Source organism: Diceros bicornis, chromosome 23 (assembly GCF_020826845.1).
Source record: "Diceros bicornis minor isolate mBicDic1 chromosome 23, mDicBic1.mat.cur, whole genome shotgun sequence".
Classification (NCBI taxonomy): Eukaryota; Metazoa; Chordata; class Mammalia; order Perissodactyla; family Rhinocerotidae; genus Diceros; species Diceros bicornis.
In genome coordinates, this window is record NC_080762.1 from 10342371 (window position 1) to 10355370 (window position 13000).

The window sequence follows — 13000 nt, forward strand, 5'->3', positions numbered from 1 at the left end:
TAAATGAAAACCTCATTAAAAACAAAGTTAGGTGTATTTTTGGTTTTATTACTTTCTAAATCCTGAAAATGTTTTTTTTTTTTAATTTCTTATATAATACATTTGCATTGATCTTTGTGTTTATGCTTATTCTTATTTAAAGGCGGGAGTGGCCTTATGTATGTTCATGCAAAACACCTTAACAAGACTTATGAGGTAATGTATCTTTCTTTTTTAAATACCTTTTCTAAAATACCAAAAATAGCTCTTATTCTGTTTTTTGTACCAGTTAAAAAAATAATAGCTGATTTTCAAATTATATTTATTCTAAAGATGAAATTTATTTGTGCCATCGAGGATAGTCATTTAGTTATATGTTAGTGAAGTATACACAAGTATAGAAAAAGAATTTAAGACATGGCCCTTTTCCCTAAGAGTTTATATTACTAGCTATATTTATGGATAGACATTGGAAAGTTAAATACTGATTTTGGAGCAGAATAAAGGCACTGATCAAGAGATAACGCATAAAGATCACCTAATATTCAAAATTTGTAGAATGTATAGTGAAGTGGTGTGTGTCCAGAGGAGAGAGAAAGAACTCCGGATTGGAGAGGTTTTCACGGCGTTCTGAGGAAGATTGGTTCACTGTGTACCTTGGTGAAGTTTTAAGAAAAGGAAGAAAATTCTTCTTGGCCTATCACTATGCAGTTGGGGGTTGCACACTATGACTTGTTTGGGCTGAGGAGCTTTCTACTTCCATATTCTGAATGTTGACAGTTTAAAAGTTACAAAAACTAAGGAAATTTATATTTATTTAACATGCTATTTAATTGGACATCATTGTACTTTTGTTAGTCTTCATATCTGAGTGTCTAAAAAGAATAATGGAATCATAACATTGCTATTCTATAATACTTTTTCATTGTTTTAGCTCCTGTCACCACCCTCTCCCTATTACATTTGACTTTTTCTTAGATAAATCTAAAACAGTTTTTTTTCTTTTAATAATTCTTTTTATTTGGAAGCAGTGTGTGTTAAGAAATTTTCAATTACTTTAGACCTTCAGCTTTGCATTTTGGTTAGAACCTACAAAAAAATTCTGTAGTTTCAAAACATTTTAGATTTACCTTTTAACATTCACAGACTCCTGCAAAGTGGGTCTTTGCCAACAGGAAAGGTGAAGAGATTTATTTTTACCAAAGAACCATTCTTTCTATAGGATTAGTCTGTGGATCATTTCAGTGAGTAATGAAAAGATTTTTGATAGGAACCTTCATAATCACCCAGTTTTGGAGCTCAATCTTCTGAACCACATTTCCTCCCTTTGGATGCAGCCTTAATTTTCCCATCCATAACCTGATCTCAATAAAAATGGATAAGGTAATATCACATCGAATTATTCCCAATTGCCAGCTGCTGAGAAGTTCCAGCAGCTGTAAATTATACAAAAACTCCATTTATTTGAAAGGAAGTTACAGTATGGATATAATTTAAAAATACATAATGGGTCAGGGAGGTATTTTGATAAACTTACGTGGCATTCAGTGAATTATTATATCTTCAGTATTCTACTGTTTTTCTCCTCTTGATGCAAAGGCTCAAGGTTCCACTGTCCTTTGAGGTGTATTAGTTATTCTACACATAGTTCAATAGTTTTGTTTCCACTGCATCTTAAGTTTTTTTAATAACATTTGTGAATTAATATTGCAATTAACAATCTTAACGTTCATTTTTCCTTTTTCCTGCGTGACACAGACTTCCTTTAGTCAGCGTTGCGCTGGTTGAAGGCTGGGCGCTGGGTGGAGGAGCGGAACTTACCACAGCATGCGACTTCAGGTGGGATGAGAGCGGCATTACTTCTTCCACATATATAATCAATATATGCTCAAATTTATTTTTTTCCTGCATATCAATATTTTATATTTTCTTCAGTAGGATAATCAATTAGCAAATGTTTTCTTGTTGTCAGTCATTAAAGTAGATAATTTGTCAGTCTAGTATAATAACTCCCCCTACTTTATTACTATGCATTTCAAAAGTTTCACAAAACAAAATGATTCTGAATAAAGCCGATCCGTATTGGCAAAATCCCTGGGGAGGGAAGTCGAGGAAATCTATGAAACTTTAAGATTCAAAAGAATTATACAAAGAAAAGTAAACAACCGAAAAAAAAAAAAAAAGAGAGTGGAGAGAGACTGCTGTAGTCGTCCTCTTACCAATAAAAAGAGATTCTGAGATCCATTTCATATCATCACTCTACTCTGATAGGTAGTAACTTTGTGGAGTTTTTGGGTTGATTAGGGAATAAAATTAGAGGAAGTTATGTGGGACCAATTGCCCTTCAATCCCCAGAGTTCTTTTTGCTATTGGATAGCTACACTTTATAGGAAGGACATTTTGTAGAATCTGATGATTGACATGTGCTTGAAGCCGCCTTCTGAGTAGCCTTCCTAGGAGCCACACGCTGGGCTGGAAGGAGAAGCAGTACAGCGTTCTGGATCTGTACAGGCTTGCACGCTTGAGCCTCTTGATAATGCGAAAGACGGTGTGGATAGCATACTTGGAGGTAAAATGGCAAAGCAGTCAAGAGCCCGAGCACTGGAGTCAGAGAGATTAGATTCATTCCCAGTTTGCCACTTGTATCTATTTGACTTGAAGCAAGTAAGAATTTCATCTAAGTCTCAATTTCTTTATCCATAAAATGGAAATAATCTCCCTTAAGTGTTTATAGATAGATTTAAATAAGTTAATGAATATATAGATTTTAGCGTAATGCTTAATCTAAAGTACACATCAATGTACACATGATATTGATTTGAGTCTTAAGATTACCTTATACTACTTTACAGAAAAGCCAGTATGGTGATGTGCTGGCATACTTTTAAACTCATGAATTCTCCTTTCACTGGGGATCTTTTTCAACTTTAAGCCTTAAGGCTAATCACTCCTTTTTTTTCTATTCATGATACACTTGATCCTGGCAAAGAAAAATGTTGAAGCATACACTAAGAGGAGACTTTTCAGTGTTTAAAGTTTTGGCTCTCCCTTCAGACACTAAAGAGAAAGCCATTCCACTCTGGCATGTAGTGCTTTGGGCTGGAGGAAATATAGTTGAAGCAGGTGAACAATTCAGCTCTTTAGTTCTCTTCCAGCTCTGTTTCTTTGAATCACAAATTTTCATACTTTCCAAGTTCAAATTTTCAAAGTATATAAGCTAACTCTTGTAATCTCTCCACTGTCCTGAAATGCTACGAAAATAGTGATGATAATATAAAAAACACCCATCACAAAGAAAAAGGAAGACCTATAATTAAGGATGCTAAAAGATGTATATTAATCAGACCTATCTCTTCTAACCTGCGTTTTGACAGTTTTAAAATCAGTTTTACTGAGATGTAATTTACATTCTACACCCGTGTAACCACCTCCACAATCAAGATGTAGATTTTTATCACCCTCGTACGTTACGTGTACCCTTTCCCAGTCACTTCCCACCCTAGTCCAAGGCAAACACTGCCCGCCTTCTCACTCTAAATTAAATTTGTGTCCTGGTTTAGTTTTATATCCATAGAGTCATACAGGATAGACTCTTTTGTGTCCAGCTTCTTTCATTCAGTGTCATTATTCTGGGATTCATCAGTGTTGTACCATGTATCACTACTTCATTCCTTTTTAATGTTGAAAAGTTTTTTATTGTGTGGATATACTGCAGTTTGTTTTTGAAATTAATCTGTCTTATTCCACATATCAGTGGTTTGTTCATTTAGTTGCTCAGTAGTATGCCTTTCTATGCATAGTATATATTATTATATATTCTAGATAAAAGTCCTTCTGCATAATCAAATATATAGTTGGTTTTGGTCAAATGTAAGTATTGTCAATATATTTTTTCAGCCTTTTTATTATTAATGTCTTCTGAAGAGCACAAATTTTTAAATTTTAAAACATTCTGAACTTTTCATTTTGAAAAACTTGCAAAAATCATACAGATAATTCCAATATACCTTCCGCTCAGTTTCCCCAAATGTTAATATCATATATCACCACAGTACAATTACAAAAATTAATATTGATACAATACTTTTAACTAGTCTACAAACCTCATTCAAATTTTTAAAATTATCATACTGTGTCCTTTTTCTGGTCCAGGATCCAATCAAGAATCTATTTTGTCTGATATAAATATAGCCATCCCAGCTTTCTTATGATTAACATTATTGTGGTATATATTTTTGTGTCCTCTCTTTTCAAGATGTGTTGTGTTTTCCAAAGGCAATTCTAGTTAGTACACAATATATATTTGGGTCTTGCATTTTTATCCAGTCTGACAATCCCTGCCTTTTAATTGGAGTATTTATATTCAGTGTTGTTATTGATATGATTGAGTTTAAATTTACCATCTTGGTATTGTTTTCTATTTGTCCCATCTGTTGTTTGTTCTTTCTTCCTCTCTGTTCCTGCCTCATGCTGGATTATTTTTTATGACCCCCATTTTACCGTTACTATTGACCACACCTCGTTGAGATAGATATATATATATCACAATATATTACTAGAAAAAATGAATCAAAAAAACCAAGACATGCAAATTTCTTGAATGGCAGTGCCTGGCATATATAGGTGAAAATTATTTATTTCTAAAATATAGAAAAATATATTTTCTAGTAGTATATTAGAGATATATACACACACAAGCAAACATATACTTACATATATAGATCTTTTTACTAGTTGGTTTAGAGTTAATAATATGCATTTTAAACTTATCACAGTCCATCTTCAAATAATATTGTACTATTCCACATAAAATATAAGAACATTACAGTATACTTTTATTTCCCTTCTCCTGTCCTTCATGCTATTGTTATCATACATTTTGCTTCTACATGTTATAACTCCACAAATTATTATTATGTTTTTGCTTTAAACATGCAGTTATCTTTTAAAGAAATAAACATCATAAGAATAAAATGCCTTTTTATTTATTTATATTTTTACCAGAAAAAATTTTGAGGTTTAAGCATATCTGAATTTTTAACTTCATGAATGAAGATAATGATTTCTCTAGCCAGACACTCATCTAGTATTAGATATGTTTAATTCTATGTTGTTTGAATAGTTTTGGAACTTAATTACTTCTAAGATAGCTGGACCTATATTATCATTTAGGTATCTCAATGATATTTCCAAATTATTCTTCCAGTTTTCTGAGAATGTAGTAAAGCTAGGAAACCTGTCTTAGGAAACTTCACATAAAATCTTATCCATTGACCCTTGGTTTAGAACCTCTGTTTTTGAAGTAAATATTTCTACATATATACTATTTATTGTATAGTTATCTTCTGTGTTTTAAGATATTTCTTTTGACTACTGATGTGGTTTGATAGGGCCTTCTAATATTTTGGTTTTGTGTGTATAAAACAGAAATGTTCAGTTTAATGAATTGTTACAAAATAGGAACCTATGTAACCATGATATAGATCAAGAAATGGAACGTTGCTGGCACTCCTGAAGCCCCCTACACACCCCTTCTAAGCCACAGCCCCCTCATTTCCATCTGGGGGAAACTCTTCCCTGGAATTTTATGATATTTTCTTTTTTACTTTCCTTTGTAGTTTTATTCTATAACGAATATATTCTTTTTTTTCCTTTTTGAACTTCATATAAATGGCATCATTTAGTAATAGAAATAGTATGAGGAAAGATTCAGTAAACTAATTCATGCAAAGTAGCAGAATTTCCTATTATTCTTTTTTATACTTTATGACTCAGGTTTTAATTTATCAATTGAAATATATCACTGTATTCACGCAGAGATTTTAAAATAGTTTTGATGTATAAGATAATTTACAAAGATCCTAGCCTCTTTGAAAACTAGCACTTCCTAATTGGAGAGGATTCTTATACGTAATGAAAACTGGCCGTGTCATATGACAGTGCCCTCTGCTGTCGTCAGCGCAGATCGCATTAGGGTGCTGCAGTTTCTTCTGTGAGGAGGAAGTAGTCATTGGCTTTAGGGACAACATGAGACTAAATATAAAATGCTCTGTGTGTGAAAGGATTAAACACTTTTCTCACTTTACCTTGAAATACAAGTACTTATGAAGTATATAATTTAAGTATATAAAGTATGTATTTAAATATATAATTTAATATGTTTAAAGAATTCTAAGCTGTATGTGACTGTGCATTATTACACTTAATAAACCTCTACATAAAAGTCAGTGCAAATTAAAACTTGATAGGTGTCCTTTGGAGAAAGTGTACCCTCTAACACGGAGTCTGGTGTTCATCTTTAAGCATTTATTAGACTTTTGCATCATCCTTCATGTTCATTCCTGATCTGCGTTTGGGTATAGTCAGGGTTTAGGACAGAAGGCAAAAATCACAGGAAAAATAATCATGCTATTTAATCCTTTAATACTGCTAATTTGCCTTCCTATGTTTTTCTCTAAATGAAGGAAGTGTCATATGTCCTGAAGCTTCATAAAATATTTAGTGTTATTGGTTATGAGATGTCTGAGGGTACTGCCCTCATCAGATATATCGAGTAACATGCCAGATACATTCACAGAGCAGTTTCCAATGAAGCCATGTTCATTTGTGGACCAACTTTTCTGGAAATGGTGTCTTCGTTCATTAAACGTATGTTTAGCATGTGTATATGCCAGGCACCACCATTCAAGAAACTTACGTCTTGATTTCTTATTTTATTTTTCTAGTAATATATTTTTATTACGTTTTATAAAATTATTGGTCCACAACCAATCAGAAATTTTTAAAAAGTAGGGAACTGATCCTTCACCATAGAAAAGCACTGTCCTAGACTATTCAGCTCTTTTTAACTTACACAGCAAAAGCAAAAGTTCTTTTTCTTTTAAGATTGGCCCTGCACTAACATCTGTTGCCAATCTGCCTCTTTTTTTCTTTTTTCTCCCCAAAGCCCCAATACATTTTGTGTGTCATAGTTGTCGAGTTGTAGCTCTTCTCTGTGGGATGCCGCCTCAGTGTGGCTTGATGGGTGGTGAGTAAGTCCGTGCCCAGGATCCAAACCGTTGAACCCTGGCCACCGAAGCAGAATGCGCAAACCTAACCACTATACCACCAGGCTGGCCCCAAAAGGTTCTTAAACGTTAGAGGCTAATAGAGAAGATTTCATCCTGAACTACATGAGTAGCCACAGTTTCAAGGAAGTGATAAATCATTACAAGTTGCTCTGATGATTTTCCCCTTAACTTTATCAGTACCCTGTCAGTTATCTTATATGACAAGTTGCTTTAATTGTATTCTAAAAATATCTGCTTGTTCCAAAAGAACACCAAAAGCTTTCATAGCATTGTGATAAAAAGATAAGTTCCTTCCTTAGGTATATATTGTTGGCCCTTTTTAGCTCATTTAACTTTCTTACTTTGGAGAACTGCCTGGAATTCACTCAGCTGACGCTTTTGTCCCTGCTGCTCTTCCGTTACCCGTGGAAAATATTTCAGAAGATGAGAGAGATACTTAATACGAATGTTCAAAGAAATAAGCTCATACAGCATTCTAGCATTCACCCACCCCCTGCCCCCAAACCCTGTAAGCGTTAGCCGATAAGACATATAATGAATTAATATGTCAGGAGCACTCAGGTCTACTTGGCATATATAGACCCTCATAGTAAATTGCATTCAGTTGAGTGAGAATTTTCATGTAAAACATTTTTAGAGAAAATGGTTTTTTAAAAACATTTTTAAAAGCAAGAGATTAACTTATGAATTAAAAATTGGTATTCTCGGTGCTCAGAATCTAGTCACTTGAGCATTACTTTTCCCTTTTAGACAAAATTGATGTGAGGGAATAAAAAGCTAGAACTGTGATAAAATAATTTGCTTCTAATTTTTAGTCTGTCTTGACTAATTAAAAATATTTAGAATGAAATATAAATTAAGAAAATATTTATATGTGTATTAGTTTTCTATTGCAGCCATAACAAATAACCACAAATTTAGTGGCTTAAAACAGTATCAATTTATTATCTCACAGATGTGTAGGTCCCAAGTCCGGCTGGGCTTAGATGGTTTCTCTAAACCTGGTCACACAAGGCCAAAATCAGTATGTTGGAATGTGGGCCTACTCAGATAATCCAGGATAATTTCTCTATTTTAATGTATGTAACCTTAATTCTATCTGCAGTCCCTTCTGCTATGTAAGGTAACATATGCACAGGTTCCAGGGATTAGGGCATGGACGTCTTTGCGGGACCATTCTACCTGCAACATATGGGCTTGGGGGCATAGAGAATCTAATTACCAGATTTTTTGCTAACTTTTACATTCCTGTTAATCACCAATGAAAATTGGTGACTATGTTGTTCTAAGTTAGCTTTGTAAATTGTATTTTTATGTTTTTAACTTTTTTAGATACTTTCAGAAAACATTAATAATAGTTCCTATATATACTGAAGTATAAAGATTCACTGATACATTATTTTAAGCCTAATTATAGTATGGTTTCTTAGATTGGTTTCAAGCTCAAAATTCCAGAATGTGCTTTAGGAGGTACTTAAACACCCATTCCTTGATTCTACTTTCTGTCTTATTACACATCATTCAAAGAAAGGGGGAGAGTGGAGAGAAAAGAAAATCTCTCAAAACTACCCTAGGAAGTAGCAAATGACAAACTCAGACTGCTGGTCTTTTAGCATCAACTTTTGGTGGTTAAAAGCATGTAAACATTTTAATTACATGTCTAATATTTAATTTTTTGCTATTGAATTTGGTGCAAGAGAGAAACTAGAATTGTATTTTTTGTTTGGAAATAATTACAAACTTGCAGAAAAGGTGCAAGAATGATACAAAGACCTTCCCTGTACCATTCACTTAGACTCACCAATTTTTAACATTTTCCTGTTTTGTTTTTATTTTCTGCCTCTCATATGTGTCTGTGTTTGTTTATATATGTGTGTGTATATATATTATTTTTTTCTGAGAAATTTTAGAGTATGTTGCAAACATCTTACTCTTTTACTCCTTTGTATATATATTCAGGAAATTTCACCTTGATGCAATACTCTTATCTAATATACTCTCCACATCCCAGTTTTGTCAATTTGACGATAATGTCCTGTATAGCATTGTTGTCCTCCGTTGCAGGATCATGTACTGCATTTAGTTGTCAGATTTCTTTACTCTCTTTTAATCTAGAAGAGTTCCTCAGCCTGTCTTTGTCTTTCCCGTCATTGACGTTTTTAAAGAAAACAGGCCAGATTTTGTTTGTTGTTTTTTAATAGATTGTTCTTCATTTTGAGGTTTTCTGATGTTTTCTCATTATTGGATTCAAGTTGTGTATCCCTGGATAATATCCCTACAAAAGTGCTATTGTACTCTTCTCGGGGTATCACATCTGGACCCATACGATGTTCTGCCCATGGTTGGTGATGCTAATTTTGATCATCGTGTCAAAATGTTTGCTTTCTCCATTATAGATGCTCTTTTCCCTGTTGTAACCAATCAGTAATCTGTGGGAGATGCTTTAAGGCAAGTCTAATACTCTGCTTTTCACCGAACTTTCTTTACTAGATTATTCTTTCCCAAACCATCTTTACTATGATGCTTGCAAATTTATATTTCTCTAACTCCACCACTCCTCCATGTATATCCATTGTTATTCTGCTATAAAGAAGAGCTCTTCCTTACCCTTTCCTTGTGCGTTTGCTTATTTTGCTATAGGACATTTGGCTTTTTTTCCCCTTAATTTTTATAAATTCTTTAAATATTAGGGATATTTGTCATTATCAATGATATATTTTTAATATATTTGCCCAGCTTGTCATTCTGTCTTTTAACTTTGCTTATGTGTTGTTGTTGTTTGTTTGTTTTTGCCATGCAAGGCTTTATTTTATTAATATGGTCCTATTTATCAATCTTTTCTTTAATTGCATATGGATTTTGAGTGTTTTTTAAAAAGCCTTTCCATATGCAAAGATTGTAGAGGAATTAACTCATGGTTTCTTCTTGAACTTGTATAGTTTTCTGTTTTACATCTGCATTATAATGCATTTTTTAGTTTATTTTTATATATGGAATCAGTAATGAATCTTATTTTTTTTCCCAAGTGGCTATCCATTTGTCTCAACGCTATTTAAGAACTTCTGTGTTCTAGTGAATTGAGATACCACCTTATCATATACTAGATTTCTGCATGTAGTTGTGTCTGCTGATAGATATTCTATTCCTTTGGTCTGTTTGCCTACTCATGTGCCAGTACAACACAATTTTATTATCGAGTATTTTTAATATGTTGTAATATCTGGTAGGGCTAGTCCCTGCTTATAGCTTTTTTTCAGTATTTTCCTAGCTATTCTTGCAGGTTTATTTTTTCTATAGGAGCTTTCATATCAGTTTGTCTATTTCCAGGATAAAACCAGGTGTTGATATTTTTTATTTGGCTAACATTAAATTTATAAATTAATTTAGGGGGAACTGACCTCTTGATAATGTAAGACACACTAACCAAGAAACAGAGATGTCTTAACATTTGTTCAAGTCTGTGTTTATATCTCTGAGGGGAGTTTTATAGTTTTCTCCGTAGATTTTTTTAAAAAATATTTCATTGTAAATTTATTCCGAAATATTTTTAAAAATTTTTGTTGCTATTGCAAAGTGAGTTTTGTCTTCCTTTATGTTATCTAATTGATTATTATAAGATGAAAGTTTATAGGATGAAGTTCTTTTTATGTTAATTTTATATGCTGCTACTTCCCTGAATTTTTCTATTGTTTGAGTGGTTTTGTCATTGATTCTTTCGAGTTTTCTAATTATATTATAGAGATAGTTTCAGTTTTTCCCAACTATTATCTCCTTAATAGTTTTCTGTTCTTATACCTGCAGTACAGTGTTAAACAGTAGTGGAAGAACTTGGCATCCTTGCTTTGTTCTGACCTTTGTGGACATGCCTTTAGGGTTTCCTCTTTAAATAAGATGCTGGCTTTAGGATGGAGGTTTATATTTGTCTATTGATTCATGCTGAGGAATTATCCTTCCATTCCTATTTTTTCAAGAGTTTTGAGATACTGAATTTGATCTAAGGATTTTTCGGCGTCTTTGGAGATAAATGGTTGTTCTCCATAGACCTATTAATATGATTAATTATATTAATTGACGCCTAATATTAATTAAAGTATAAACCCCTTTTAGTCATGGTGTATGATTTTCTTAATGTGGTATTAAAATCTATTTGATAATATTTATTTGGGATTTTTGCTTTGATATTTGTATTAGTTATCTATTGCTGAGTAATAAGTCACTCCATAATTTAGCAGCTTAAAACACAAACATTTATTGTCTCTATTATATGAGATAAAATACAAACATTTATTATTTCTGGGGGTCAGGAATCCACATATGGCTTGGCTGGATGCCTCTGGCTCAGGGTCTCTCATGAGGCCATATTCAAGATGTCAGCCAAGCTCAACTGAGGGAAGATCTGGGTCTAAGCTCAGTCAAGTGGCTGTTGGCAGCCTCAGGTCCTCACTGACTGTTAGCCGGGGATATTGATTTCTTGACCTGGCCTTGCCATAGGGCTGCTTACAACCTGGAACCTAAAGTGAGAGTTCTGGGAGAAAGAGAATACACAAGACGGACACCCACAGTCTTTTTGTAACCTAATCTTGGAAGTGACATCCCATCTCTTTTGCTATATTCTCTTTGTTAGATGCGAGTCACTAGGTCCAGTCCACACTCAATGGGAGAAGATTACACAAGGGTGTAAATACCAGGAGGCAGTGATCGTTGGGGGCCATCTTGGAGACTGCCTACTACAAAATACATAAATAATAATAGTCTAATTTTATTTTTTTGTATTATATTTATCAAATTCAGGTATTGAATTTGATACACTAATGAAGTAAGTGTTATACTTACTTCATTAAAAGAATTGTGATGTTTCCTTCATTTCCTATCTCAAAAACAATCTATATGGAATTGGAACTGTATGTATGTAAAGATTTGGTAAAATTGCCCTGTGAAATCATCTGGGTCTGGTGCTTTTTTCTTTTGATAAGTCCAATGGCATTATAATTCTTTTGCCCTTGTAAGTTATTTGATGGGTTTTTGTTTTTGTTTTTGTTTTGCCTGGAGGCCCTGAGTTTTCTCTATCTTTAAACTCTAATACTTCTATTAGGACATGTCTCAGAGTTGATCCTTTAGAGTCAATTTTCCCAGATGTCCAATAGACTCTTTCAATGGGTAAATATTAGTTGTTTCAGCTACTCCAATAATACATATATTAAATCTTCTTTGCCTATTTCTTTGACTCTTTCTTTTTTTGACCAGTTCTCATTCTCTTGGTTGTTTTCCTGCTTTTCTTCAATGCCCTTTATTAAATTTTCATTCAAACCTATTCTTGTCTTTTTCTTCTATTTCTTTCTTGAGTTCAATCAATTCTCATTCATTTTGTCTCCCCACCCCCTATGCTTTTTTGGGTTTTTTTTTGGTCCATTTCTATTCCTGGTTTTTAAATTTCTGATTCAAGATTTTTCTTTTTTCAAATAACTACAGGCATACCTCATTTTATTATGTATCACTTTATTGTGCTTCACAGATATTGCATTTTTACAAGACCATTCACCAGCAAAAAGATTACAACTTATTGAAGTCTCAGATGATGGTTAGCATTTTTTAGCAATAAAGTATTTTTTAATTAAGGAATGTACATTGTTTTTTTAGACATAATGCTATTGAATACTTAATAGACTATAGTATAGTATAAACATAACTTTTATATGCACTGGGAAACAAAAAAATTGTTGTGACTCACTTTATTGAGATATTCACTTTATTGTGGTGGTCTGGAACCAAACCCACAGTATCTCCAAGATATGCCTATATGCTGTTTGAAGATATTGAATTCAGTTTGGAGTGATCATTACAGTTTTTTCCTTCAGTTTCATGATTTTTCTTGGGGAGGGAGGTGCTTTTCATGAGCTGAAATGTTTGCATTTACATTTTCTGCTTTATTCTTACAGTAGATTTCTATAGAA

The 13000-nt window shown here is 33.2% G+C and overlaps 1 protein-coding gene across 1 annotated transcript in view; it reads left to right on the forward strand.

Annotated features, from left to right (window-relative positions):
• ECHDC1 (ethylmalonyl-CoA decarboxylase 1) overlaps positions 1-13000 on the forward strand; it is a 49817-nt gene that overhangs the window by 24269 nt on the left and 12548 nt on the right. The window contains exons 4-5 of the mRNA XM_058566333.1: positions 143-195; positions 1738-1818. Of these exons, the coding sequence (XP_058422316.1) occupies positions 143-195; positions 1738-1818 (134 nt within the window). The remainder of the gene's footprint in view (positions 1-142; positions 196-1737; positions 1819-13000) is intronic.